The sequence below is a fragment of the Diabrotica undecimpunctata genome, chromosome 3, assembly GCF_040954645.1.
Source record: "Diabrotica undecimpunctata isolate CICGRU chromosome 3, icDiaUnde3, whole genome shotgun sequence".
Classification (NCBI taxonomy): domain Eukaryota; kingdom Metazoa; phylum Arthropoda; class Insecta; order Coleoptera; family Chrysomelidae; genus Diabrotica; species Diabrotica undecimpunctata.
The window spans coordinates 122,044,024-122,058,511 of record NC_092805.1 but is presented as its reverse complement, the minus strand read 5'-3'; the positions used below and the strand labels follow the sequence as shown (position 1 = coordinate 122,058,511).

Genomic DNA, 14,488 nt, shown 5'->3' with positions numbered 1-14,488 from the left:
ATTTTATTGAAAAAAATTTTTTTAATAAAATATACCATTATACACAAAAAGTCTTTACTTTCTTGTAAGTTTTTTTAAACTATGGTATAGAGACCACTGGGATTTTCCGCTTTTACTTTGTAATATAACTTAGATGGTCCTATGAGAAAGAAAATTTCTATGAATTAGTGATACAAGATGTGTGACTATGATTAGTGACACTAGATAAAATAAATGCATTATTTTAAATATGAGCTTTCAGTGTCAGTGGTATGCTCTAGGCGAGAATACGATGCGATGGTCTCCGTTATGAATGTAACCTTAGGAGTATAAAACACTGTCATCTTTTGACTATAATAATTTTTTAACGTAGATTATTAGGCAAAATTAAAAACATACGGACACACTTTCGTTCATTCAGGAGTAAAAACAATTCCGGTACACACAATTATTGTGATTGGAACATATTTCTAATTTCAGAATTTCTATATTCTATGGTTGTAATTGGTTTGATCTTACGAGAAAGCGAACAATAATGAATCTTTTCTTTCATACTTGTGACTGGCTTGATTATAATTAGTTAAATGTTTTGCTCACTTTTCATTCAGTTGCTATTTTTTAGATTCCCGTCAAATAATTTAAACAGACGTATAAAGATAATTATTCTAATGAATAATAACAGTGATTCTGATAGTCTAAATTGTGAGGGTTATCAGTGTGATATAAAGCGTCAAAAAAATATAACTAATTTAGTGGAATGCAGTCAGTGGCGCCGATAAAATACTCATTTTTAATTACAAATTTATATACACATATGTAAATGCATACATAAAGTTAAAATGTAATGGCATGTCTCGCATAACGGGAAAACAAAAGAGGTATATCGATGGAAGGCAACCGTAAATACGTATTTCTAACTATTTGGTCATCATAAGTACGGTGCAGCCAGGTTAGAAACGAAGCATGTTAACTTCGGAAAGGATCACTACAGGAGCAACTCCTTCTACTACAGAAGCGCCTTGGTTAGGCGCTGTAAACAGTTGGAAGAGTCAAATTACGCGACGAGGAGAGTCCGTTATACAACATGTCAACTTTTTTAATTTTATTAAAATGTATAACATTAACCAACAGCGGTTTTATGTAATTCTTAAATATAATTTTTTCTTGTTTATTTGAATCATCGATAGATTCACCAAAACACGTAGACTACTTTTTTTAATATAGGTACTATTAAATTAATCAGATGACGACTGACACCACTACCTGGTGGAAAGCAACACAAGAGTCATAATTTCAACCATCAAAAAAGAGATCAAATAATGAAAAATAATAATCGACATAAAAAAACAAAATATAACACCAAGAATGCAAATTATATTGGAAATATAAAGAAAGACTAGAAAACCGACAAAAACACGAAGACATAAACAAAAATTGGGAAAGTCTCTAGAGTTTTGATACTAACTGTGTGGTGATATCATGAGTCTGTTAGTGATTTTCCTCAATATTTAGAATGGAATTACTCACAACAGAGTTTTACTTAGAGTTTTAGATATAAACTTCTGAGGTAAAGTTGATTTCATGCAATCAAATAAATTATTTTCAAACAAAGTCATCTCAGAAACGCACTTCCAACACACTGACAATACTGTTTTAAAGGAATCATCATAAGAAATGGACAAATCCAGACTAAGAAAATAAGAAGATAGATAAAAACTCTCAATTTAATGAACCTCAATAAAGGAGGTATTAGGTGTAGGAGGAGTAAGAAAACACCTATACAAAATAAAAAAGGTGAATTAACCATGATACTGAAAATGCGAAATGGAAGAAGAAACGGCCATACACATCCTTTGTAATTGTAATGTGCTGGGTGATATGAGGCGGGAATTCTGTGATCATCTGAGGCTTAAATCAGAAGAAATCCTTAAACTACAAATGAGGAAGCTGTTGGCCTTCATTGGGGCCACAGGACTAATTGGGGTTTAATGGAAAAAACAGGGTTTGGTACAGAGGTCTTATGACTAGGTGTTAGAGATTAAAGTAACTCGCATGAACTAAAAAGAAAAAGAAGACTGTTTTAAAGTTTGTTTTAAAATGAATATATTTTTTATGTTCTGTTTTTTAGAGTCTTTGTGCGTCCCGGAAGAGATTAAGAATGAGTGTCACTCAGATGCGAGTACCTATTTCTCACCATACTACTCATCCATTGGCTGACACGATTAACTCGCGAACTCCAATTTAAAACTAAAGCTCTATTTGGACTCATTGGCTTTATAAATTCTTGACTTCATCTCAGTGTTACTGCATCTGTTTCGCCACATAGTGCTATTAAAGCATCCTGCCAGTCTATTTGCTTTTTGTACTTGATCTCTCACTTCTTTGTCCAGGTCTCTATAGCTGGACAGTGTAATTCCAAGGTATTTTAGTTCCATTACTTATTCAATACTGATGCCATCAATTTATATTTTACATCTGGTTGGTTCTTTGTTGATTATTATTGTTTTAGTTTTCTGAGATCAGATTGTCATATTAAATTCTTTTGCTCTTATGTTAAATCTGTGGACCAGTCTTTGCAGACTATCTTCATCTTGGGCTATTAATACTGCGTCGTCTGCGTAACAGAGTATTTTTACTTCTTTGTTTTCCATTCTGTATCTTCTTTCTTTGTTTACGCTTTTGATGATTTCATCCATGATTAACTTGAAGAGCATAGAGCTCAATGAATCCCCCTGTCTCATTCCGCTGTCTATTCCTATAGGTTCTGGAAGTTGACCATCTATTCTGACTTCCATTTTGTAGTTTTGGTAGATGATTTCAATATTTTTTTATAACATTTAGGGGAATTTCTCTATTATACAGAAGATGGATTACATTTTTGAGTCTTTCTCAGTCAATCGGACTTAAAGAAAGTCAATCCGATGAAGAGAATGAAATAACAAAACCGCCAACGATAGAAGAGGTTGAAAGCGCAATCAAACTGCAGACAAATAACAACGCCCCTGTATGTGATGGAATACCTGCAGAATTGTTCAAGATGGGAGGAAGAGAAATAACGAAAAGGAGATATGAAGTCATACACAGAATAAGGAGACAAGAGAAAATACCAAAAGAATAGAATAATGGTATCATCTGCTCAATCCATAAAAAAGCGGTAAGCTGCTCTGTCAAAACTACAGTAGCTAAGGTACTAATGACAGCATGAGATGACAGACCCATTTTAAATTACACAAGGATTAAAACAGGGTGATGCACTGGCACTAACATTGTTTAATTTAGCACTGGAAACCATAGTAAGAAAAACATCAGTAGATAGACACAACACACTTATCAATAAATCAGTCCAACTGACAGCATATACAGATCGCATAAATATCATGAGCAGAACCAAACCAACAGGTGACAATACATATACGGAACTTAAATTACATGCTAAACAAATAGGTCTGTCACTAAACGAAAAAAAGACCAAAATCCTAGAATGGGGTCGATTGGAGAGAGCAACACGATCCTACCTGACAGTTGACAACTTTGAAAAAGTAGATAGCTTTATCTATTTAGAAGTCTAGATCACAAAGGACAACATTGACGATGCAGAGCTTAGCAGAAGAGTCATCCTAGCCAATACGGCATACTTTGCTATGAGCCCAATATTTAAAACACGATACGTACATCAAAGAACTAAAATACGAATCTACAAGACCATAATCCGACCAATAGTAAGCTATAGATGTGAAACTTTTGTGTTGACTCAAAAATCTGTAAACCGCATAGACATCTTTGAAAGAAAGGAACTGAGACGAATACTATAAATGAGAACAACAGGTGGCGAATCAGATACAATTATGAAATATATAATATATATAATGAACCGAGTTTATCTCAGTATGCCCGACTACAGCGTCTTCAATAAACAGGCCATGTATTTAGGATGGAAGAAAACAGGCTTCCAAAAAACTGTTGAATGCAAGAATACAGGGGAAAAGACCTATTGCGAGAGACTATTGAGAAGACTGAAAAAGCGATGAGAGGATAATGCGAATGAGGACGCCAGAAATCTCCTTATCAATCGATCGTAGAGGAGAATGGCTACAGACTGTAACGGATGAAGAGGTTTGATGAGAGAGGCCAGGGATTGAATTGGGCTGTAGAGCTATAGGATGGATTGATACGCTTGAAATATGTTTGCTAGGGTATAGTTCGAATCATAATGAGTTTGCCAGCCAACTGACCAATCTTGACGACTAAAAATTTATAAAAAATATCCAAAGTGTCGAAGGGTAAAATGAGATAAATAATTGTTACTTAACTCCAATCATATGATTAATAAAAAAACTGAGATTTCTTAAGGGAATAGATTCAAACGATATATACCTCATCTATGAACGAGACAAATTCTAAAAATTTGCCCCGACACAACTGATCGTTGTTATAATTTCAGTGCGTGATTTATTTCATTAAAGTGTTTTAATTAAACTTGCGAGGGGCCATGGTCACTTTGATTAAAATCGATTGGTACAAATTTTAAGATACCTTAATTTTGACAATTTTTGTTGCCGTTAGATCATGTAGAGTCGTGATATCACGAATATACGGTTAAGACATAAATACTACTGTTCTTTTTAATAGTTTTTTAACAGTTTTTAATACACACATTTCATTGTAAAATAATTTCCATCGTTCACTTTCCGTAGATAGGTCTTATATACTCAGAATGTCTCCATCTTAACATTATTCCATAAATTCTCTCAAGACACGACCAGTCTTTGGTGAGTTATCTTTACCCCTAATTTGTGATATTCCACACCTTCTATCTTCTTCACACAACTTCTTCTCTAGCTAATGACCACTCTATCAACGGTTCATTTCATTATTTGAAGATTTTATAAGCAATAATGAAATATTACATTCTCCGGAATAACAAGATATATTGCTTGTCAAATTTAACGTGATACTTGGCCGATTTGAAATTAGGCTCCACCCACGATGCGCATTCGACCACAACACAATTCGTCCCTATTATTTCTTGGCCCTTCGAAGTGCAAGGTACTTGTATAGTCTGCGACAAAGTTTTTTTTAATTTTACTTATGTTTAAAGTTACTGTGTGTTGAAGAAATATCGTATTACAATAGATTTGATTTTTTAATTAATTATTGTTAAGTATTTTAAATTATAAACATGGATTTTCATTCAAAATTAGAAGGCAAAGTCTTGTCTGAACAAACGAGGGAGGTAATAGCAAATGTAATTATTTTTATGCAGAGAGAAGCGATGAAAAATCCGCATGTTAAAGATTTTAAAAAAGTTCAAGAGCGTGCTTCCTTAGCAACGGGAGTAAGTATAGCCACTATAAAACGGATCTCTCGTGAAATGAAAAATATAGAAGAAGGTGCTTCTACATCATTTTCGACGCCTAACAAAAGAATGAGATCTGTCCCAAAATCCAACTTGAGCGATTTTGACAAAGGTTTACTTCGGCGTATAATAATAAATTATTATGTCACGGAAAAACGAGTTCCTACATTGCGACATATAACAAAAAAAATTAATGAACACAATATTTATACAGGGTCGCATGAAACTTTGAGAAAAGTGATGAGAGATATTGGATTTCGATGGAAGAAAGCGAAGAATAACAGGAAAATTTTAATTCTAATAAAAAACCGATATACAAGTGCTCCGGAGGAAGTTTCTCAGAAATATTAAACAATATAGGGAAGAAAATCGGCCCATAATTTACATGGATGAAACTTATATTCATTCCTCTCATACCCATGACAGATACTAGGGAGACAATACCACCGAAGGTTTGCACAAGCTAGTGTCCAAAGGGCAAAGGCTGATTATTGTTCACGCCGGCGGCCAAATGGGGTTCATAAAAAACGCATGTTTGACATTTAAATCTGGTACGAAGTCTGGAGATTATCATAGCGAAATGAACTATAATAATTATAAAAACTGGATTCATGAAAAACTTATTCCTAATATACCAGTCCGTAGTGTATTGGTTATAGACAATGCATCATACCACAATGTCCAAGTGCAAAAATGTCCCACTATGGGGTGTAGAAAAGACGAAATGAAGGAATGGTTAAGACAAAAGAACATTTCCTTTTCAGACGAAATGATAAAAGCAGAATTATATAATCTAATAAAAATTCACAAACCTAGAAATAAATCTTATGAATTAGATCAAATTATGAACAATGCAGGTCACTCTGTCTTAAGACTACCTCCCTACCACCCGGACTTAAATCCAATTGAGTTAGTGTGGGCTGCTCTAAAACAATATGTGGCAAATAAAAATGTAGATTTTAAATTTAAAAATGTTGAAACATATTGTGATGAGTTTTTCTGCAAATTTTCCCAAGATGAGTGGAAAAAATATTATGAGCGTTATTATATGGAAAAGGAACCAGCTCTAGACTTAATTGTAGACGATTTAATAATACATTTGCAGGAAGATAGTGACACTGATAGTGTGGATTCTCTAGAAAATAGTAGTTCTGAGACAGAAGACGAACTTTCATTTTAATCGTGTCTTTTGTGGTGAGTTATAAATTAAATTATCTCAAGTGTCTTGTGTAGTCAAGTAATTTATATCTAACAGTAGTATTAGACATCAGACTAATCAGTGAGTTTGAGCGCCAGCGGCACCGAAACACCTTTCTGAAGGACGCGTAAACTGAGCATTGAGGTCACGTACCGACAGACGTGGGCGGATGCACAGGCATTTTGGGCACCCAGCCTTTAAATTATATTATTTTCCTTAATTCGATTGTTCTAACTTTATTACATTTAAAATAAAAATTATATAATCATTAGACAAGAATTATCAATGATAATGGATATTATTATTTCGCAGCTGGCAGGATATAAATACGCTTTACTTCATAAACGCAGTTTGTAAAAAATATTTAAGGGAAATTTATGAAGATATCATTTTTGTCTACCTTAGAGTGTGCAGCAAAGTTCTAGAATGCCTTGTAGAATAAGTTGGTAAGCTGTGTTGTCAGTTATAGCAGTGTCTATTATTAAAACGCAAAGTTATAAAATAAAACATTTAGACTTCCAAATTGAAAGTGGTTATCGAAATTCAATTTTAAAAGTAAATTTTACCAAATATCATTTTATTAATCTGTTATAATATATTTTTATTAAAGAAACGATAGATGAAGCGTTTATGAAAGGTAATACATATATAAAAAAACGACCAATATTGTTTCTGGCAACATCCAGAATATACCTTAGCAGAACTGTCAGGTCTGCTGGGATTGTAACTATGTATTTATAAACAAAATGCGGTCCGCATATTTTGTTTACTCTACTCTACAGTGTGTCAATTTTAAAACTTACAATGGGCTATATCTCACGAACAAAAGCTGATATCGAACAATGCTTCAAGCCGTTTCTAGGATAGTAAGGGGGAACTAAAATGACATAAAAGAGAACTCACCTTCATTAACCCCCTAGGCCCCACCCACCACAACCAAAAAAGTTTTAAATTGCAAACCTCTATAAATATAAATGTTAAATAGTTATTTAACCAACAAGTGTATTAATAAGGGCGATTAACAATTGAGATATTTTAACACGTGAACGGAGCGAGCGCGTTAATGTTCGAGATTGTTAATCGCCATTTTAATTCACGAGTTCGTTACAGAGCTTCAGAAGCCGTCTGATATTAACACCCTGTATAATTATTAAACAATAATTGTACAGGGTCATCAACAGAATCAACAAAAACCTCATTAAATTTTCCATTTAAGCCAAAGTATCACAATTATTGCTTCACCCTGTATAATTATTATTTATACCATTGGATAGCATATTTGATAGTCTTTTCAATGATTTATCACAAGTAGGGGTTTGCTATTTAAACTTTTTTGGTTGAGGTGGGTGTGGCCTAGTGGGTCGATGGGGGTGAGTTCTCTTTCATGTCATTTTAGTTCCCCCTTACTATCCTAGAAACGGTTTTAAGCATTTTTCGATATCAGCTTTTGTTCGCGAGATGTAGTCCATTGTAGGTTTTAAAATTGACACACTGCATATCTCTCAACGGTCCATCTCCTTTTTGATTCATTTTAATCTATAAATTTAATTCTGTTTAATCTATACAATCATTACAACAAAATTAGTCTACAATGACAAATCAGGACTAGCAATCTTTTATCATCGTGTCATCTCTGATTTTGAATTAGACTGAACTTTTTAATGAAACAATCAACATAAGTACATTTACCTAAATTCTCATAAAAATGATTTAAATATAATCTTACGTATATGTATTATGGCTAATTTACTAAATATTTAAAGATATAAAATTTAATCTTGGTTTTATTCATTGTACTTCGTTATTGGCTGCCGCAATATTTTAATCAGTCTCTCTTTGTTTTCAGATAATTATGGAGGTGCTGTCGTCGTCCAAACTTGCCTTAACAATTCTTTCAGTATTATGTTGTAAGTATTAAATTACGTGCATTATACATCTAGGTATTAGGTAAAGATTTTCAAATGTAGACAATTATGAATTCCAAATGTGTATTAAAAGTATAGATATGATACATTTTCAGCCTTGGAGTCTGCGAAAAGCGCTTCTTCTTGTAGTTTCATGACTGTTATTGATCGCTGTATATCATGTTGGCCACTATATTCGCTTTCGTGACTTTATTCAATAGCTGCTCTAAATAATGATCTAGTCCATTTTAAGTACCTTTGTCTTAGATTTTCCAGCCATGATATTCTTCTTGTATCAGGACCACGTGTATCTTGGATCTTTCCCTGAATGATTAGATGCAAAATTTCATATTTTTTAGGATGTCTCATCACCTGACCGAAGTATTCCAGCTTGCGCCTCTTTATTATATCGATGAGTTGTGTTGTTTTTTTATTCAGTCGTCTAAGGACCTTCTCATTTCTAACTCTGTCGGCTCAGCTTATTCTTAGTAGTCGTTTTTATACCCACATTTCAAAGCCTTCCAAGCGTTTAAGCATAGACTCACAATATGTCATTCGAACCCGAAGGCCAATACTAACATCGTAGTTGCAAAGTACGTTTCTCATTTTTATAAATATAGCTCGGGCTCTTTCTATTCGGCTTTTAATTTCTATGGTTGGATCCCAGCTTTCATTGATATTACTACTGAGATACACGAGTTTCTCTACTCTGTCCAGTACGGCATCTTCGACTTTTATACCGTCACATCTAGTATATAATTTTATTTGCTAACCATCATATTTTTAGTTTTCTTAATTTTTAGTTTCAATCACAACTTTGAGTTTTCATCACAGCGAAAAGCACAGTATGAGCTGATAAGTTTTTATATTTTTTTAAGCCGTCTGTTACAAACCGGTCGTACTGCAGTCAATTGGTATATTGTACATCTCTCATTCAATGATACCTATTTCAGAACCATTTGGAACCCTGTACCAGATCTAATTAGTATTTACTCCAATGTACTTTACTCAACAGATTTAGAGTTGTTCTATTTAGACTTCAATGCCTCTAAATTCCTGTTTGGCGTAAATTTCAAGTCGATTCTGTAACTACAGTCAGAGCCTGTTGTATTTTATCTCTGACTGTGCTATTAAATATCAGGTTAAGATTATCAGCATAGTCCAAGACATAATGTCTGGTGTTCTCTATCTAGCCTCTAGCTAACTGTGGTGACATTGTATTTCCTAAAAACCTTATGTTTACCACACGACTCCTCAGCAAACAGTCTATCTATCCACAGCTTTTTTTTTATAGTTATTTTAGACTAACCGCCCTTATGATTGCTTCATAGGAGGTATTGTCAAATGCTTTTTATCAAGAATTGCACCCAGTATGACAATGCAAGAACTTAAAATTTCGTCAACTTCTGTCCTTTGATTCGCAAAATTAGTAATATTCCACTTTTTGAGTTCCTTACTATCTCTGGACAATTATCTTCGAACGTCGACTTGACAACCTCTTAAAATTGTTCAGCGGTTATATTTAGGTCAAGTGTATGCCTTATCGTCGCTTTAACCCTGTCTAAACAATATTCGAGGTCTGATTGATATGCTTACAAGTCTGTTTTATGAGGGTTTCGATAAGTTTCTTGATAGGTTCATTACCTGTTATTTCAAAGCAGATGTATCGATGGTCTGAACAAGACACCTCACCTCACACATGCCATTTTTTTTAATAGTTCTAGCCACTTGAATTGTGACCACTGTTAGATCAATTATCTCTTTTCGTTATTTAATTACACAAGATTGGTTTGTTTCCTACATGTGTGTCTACATGTGTGTCCTACATGCGTGTGTAAATCATACTCCATAACAAACTGTATGTTATTGTTTGAGGTCATCCATGAGAGGTATGCTGATCTGAGAATTATCTTCTTCGTAATACTTCCTCTGTGATCCTTATCTTTACCGTAGTGAAATCCCTCGAAGAATAGAATTTCATCAACGACAGTATTTTGATATATCGTTTGGCTATTTGACTTTGACCTCGTGACTTTGACAGATGGTCTATATATAAGCTCTTGACCAATGCCCGATAGACCTCTTATTTGGTCCTGGTAAATCCAGTGCCCTTGTATTAAAGTTATATCCAACATATAGCAACAGTAACTTCTGCCGAAGCTACCTTACTGTGCTGCAGGTTCGCCTGTAGACCTCTGGAGCCATGGAGGCTTCTGATGGTGTTAAAGGATATCTTTCTAATGAAAGTTAAATGGATTTCATGGTGGGACTCTAACAATGTCAATTCAAAAAAATTGACTGACTATGTACAAGTATTTATATGGCAAAGTTGCTGAAAAAGTTATAGCATTTATCGAAAAATTTGATTATATATCGTTCACGTCTTTTTGCTTAGCCATACTTGCCAAGACATATTAAAAAACTTACATTTTAAAAACAGTACAATTTACAGGTTCGGGAGTTTTTTAAAGGTAAAAGATTTCTCATGGCTTCATATGAATGGCAAAAAAATTAACCCTATTTTACCTTAAAAGTTATATAGAGTTATTGAAACCTTTTGAAAAACCAACGCGGAATCTCAGTAGTTCTCATTCCCCTATTTTCCCTGTAACTCCAATAATTGAAATGCTTGACAAAAAAAATGATTATTACAAGATCAGAATCAGATCGCAGGACTCTGAAAACTGAACTTTCAACACGCTACCTACTTAGACCCTCACTCTAAATATAATTTGTTTACATCAGTATCTTAGAGAAAAAATAAAGAAGACATTTTGGTGGTGAGCATGAGCAAAATCGAGTATAGCGTTTCCCCTTCTCTTAATTCTTAACTGATTAAAATAATGAGAATGACAATTTCTTCGGAACATGATACGGAACAGCTATGACTAGGGCCGTCAGGTTTGATCAGAAAACCCTGCTCAAAGAACGATCTTGTTATGATGTTGGATTCGTCAAGTGAAGATGAGAGTAAGAAAGCACCAGAAAATGTTAGCGCGGAAACTATACTCAAAAACGAATTAGCTTCTTAGCGCATTAAAAAAAAAAGGTCAACGTTGATGAAAATCCTCTAAAATGGTGAAGCGTTCAAGGAGAAGAATTAAGACTCTTGTCACCAACAGCCATCGAGCAAAAAGACAAAAGAGGGAATGTAAAGGTAGTGGGGGCAAAAATATTGTTAGACAGGAAGTGCCATCTTGAGAGGCCAAATTAAATAAGGAAAGAGAGTCTTTCCTTGTTTAAGAAATCAAATTTAGTTGGGTTATGTTATTATTTGTCCCAACTGTCACATGAAATCTTATTTATATTGAAGTTTTTTAACAATTGTTTCACATTTTAGACTGTTATCGTTAATATTTAATTAAAATTTTCTGGTCTAAGACACATTCTGAAAACTATTTTATAGCTACTGTTAATAAGTGTCGGAAAATTTAAATTTGGCGCATTCGCATTTCTCCGGATATGTCCGCCATCAGAAGCCACTTTTTTGGTCGCCTTTTCATAACGATTAGATTCCCTCTTTTGCCTTTTTGCTCGATGCCAATAGCACGCTAATTTTTATCGACACCGCCAGGCAGTATTTCAAGCGAACAATTGTTCAGTATTGCGAGTTTAATTTACGAACCTCTGCGTTACATTGTCCTGAGAAGGCGGCAATCTTTTTATGAAATATACTGCTCCAATTTTTAACTTCCACTACTAAGTAATTAGATAGGTAATAAAATTATAAAATAAATACTAGTCTTGCGATTTTACTTCTGCACCCATATAGTTTGTTGTAAAAAGGTTCGAAATCCGCATCCGCGGATGTGCAGGTTCAAGAATCCGCATCCACAGATGTGAAAAAATCTGCATCGCCAACATTAATAGTGTATGTACTGACTAAAGTTTACGCTTTAATTACAGCGTGAAATATACGACAAACTTATTTTTTATTATAACATATTCTTGTATTAAGTTTGTGTACAAAAATTTAAATTCAATTTTGTTGTTTTCAGTATGTCAACATACTCTTAGTAAAATAAGTGTATCAACCCATGATGCAAGGATAAAACTACATGATACGTTTTTAATTGAGATTACACTACCGTAAGTATCAGTTAATTAATAATAATCTAACCCAAATCAATTAATTCATAAATGTGACATCAAATAGGTACAGTAGTCATTTTATCTGCGACAATTTGGTTTGCGGTTTTTACTGTTTTTAAAATAAAAAGAAAACGTAACGAAAAAGTTACAACTACGATATCAATTCTGTGGTCTGCACTTTAAAGGGCATAAGTACAAATCCAACGGTTTTAATAAAACACGATCAAAGGTTTACAATAGTCTATGAAATCGTAGTTTGTATACAATTAATTGGACTATTGATCAAAATTTATTATTATTATTATTATTATTTGATAAAAATATGGTAAAATAAAAAATATATTTTTTCTTGCCAAATATATGGTACTTTTTTATTTTATAGTTATGTTGTTTAATGTTAATTGACATTCATTCACTTCATTAAAAGATGATTTGAATCAATTACCCGCTCTAATTTACAATTATACGATTGTTTTCTAATAGTTAGTTTTCGCCCCTAAAAAATAATAGGCAACCAACGACACAAGTTCAAAAGTTAATGGAGGGTAAATAGAACCTAAATCCAAATTTTCATGGAATTCAGTGGTGATACTGAAAATTATACAGTTTCGCTGTATTTCACGTTCATTTACAGTTTAAAACGACGAGATTTGAAAATAGCGTAACTCCGGGTTCGCGTAAGTCGGGGTAGCGTACGTCGAGTACTGAAGTTCTTCTTCTTCTTCTTGGCCATTCACATTCAAGATGTGTGTGGCCAGGAACGAGAAATTTGTGGTCGATTACTTCTAACGTCGGGTGTTGAAAAATAGCGTATTGAAACATTGAATAAACATAAGAGTTTTTATTCTGATCCCCGTAAGTAGCAAAATAAAATATAACTTAAATTTTATATTATGATGATATAGGCAAATAAAACATTTGATTTGTCGATAAATTTGGTGTCTGAAGTACTCTTTGCAAATCAAAGGCATAAGTGATGTGGGGTGGATTTTCTATTCCTTATTTTGTCTTCATCCTTTGTGGCAGCTGCTATGTGTTTACTGAATTCTCTTTTTATGTTTATCGTTTCCTCTTCACTAGTTGAATATCGCTCTTTCTCTAATAACGTATTGCATTTACTACAAGTATCGTTGTTTGATTTTTTAAACTTTTAATTTATTTTTGTGGAATTCACGAGAATATATTTTTATTAAGACGGGCTTCTTTTTAAATTGTTTGATGTATAAACTATACATTTCACTCAAGCTGAGATTTGCAGCGAAATACTTTTTATTTGTATGCCTTCTAGAATAGTGGTTTTTTCATATGCCGGAAAGGAGTCTGATTAATAACTTCGTCCATTTTGTGCTGGGCCTTTTTATGTACATCTCTACATGTCTACCCGTTCATCATTATGAGCTATTGCACTTTCGGAGCTTAGGCACAAATATGACAAATTTTTGTTATTCATCCAGAGTTCCCAGATAACAATGTAAACTTAATTCAGACTTGCAACCAGGAAATATTTTTTCATATTTGAAAAGGGTTTTACAGGGTTTTAAAAGAAAACAAGTTATTCTGGGACTATTAGGTAAAAAGAAGGGATATTTGTTTTTAATTCGAGCTAATTTGTTAATGATAATTAAGAAACGTAATTAGTATCATTTTATAGATAAAGACTTAAAGTTTTATTTTTATTATATAATAGAAAATCAATTAAAAATTTGAATTTTTTATGAAAAATATTTGTTTAAATGTTTAAACAAATTACATTGTTTATTTGTAATTAATATTGTAAAACATTGCATATTTATAATGAACGGAAAAAGTACATGCAAGTTAAAAAAAGATGAAAATCCATTCAATAGAACCGAACATTAAGAAACTTACAGCATTTTAAAGTTCTTTTTTATTTTTTGTACGCTTGAATTTTTAGTTTCTCCTTCACACGGTGCGAGATCTCATTTTCGGCCTAATTTT

The 14,488-nt window shown here is 33.2% G+C and overlaps 1 protein-coding gene across 1 annotated transcript in view; it reads left to right on the top strand.

Moving 5' to 3' along the window:
* The window catches only part of Ctns (lysosomal cystine transporter cystinosin), an 82,233-nt gene that overhangs the window by 47,194 nt on the left and 20,551 nt on the right, over positions 1-14,488 (top strand). The window contains exons 2-3 of the mRNA XM_072526823.1: positions 8,380-8,440; positions 12,436-12,526. Coding sequence (XP_072382924.1) covers positions 8,386-8,440; positions 12,436-12,526 — 146 coding nt within the window. The 5' untranslated portion in view covers positions 8,380-8,385. The remainder of the gene's footprint in view (positions 1-8,379; positions 8,441-12,435; positions 12,527-14,488) is intronic.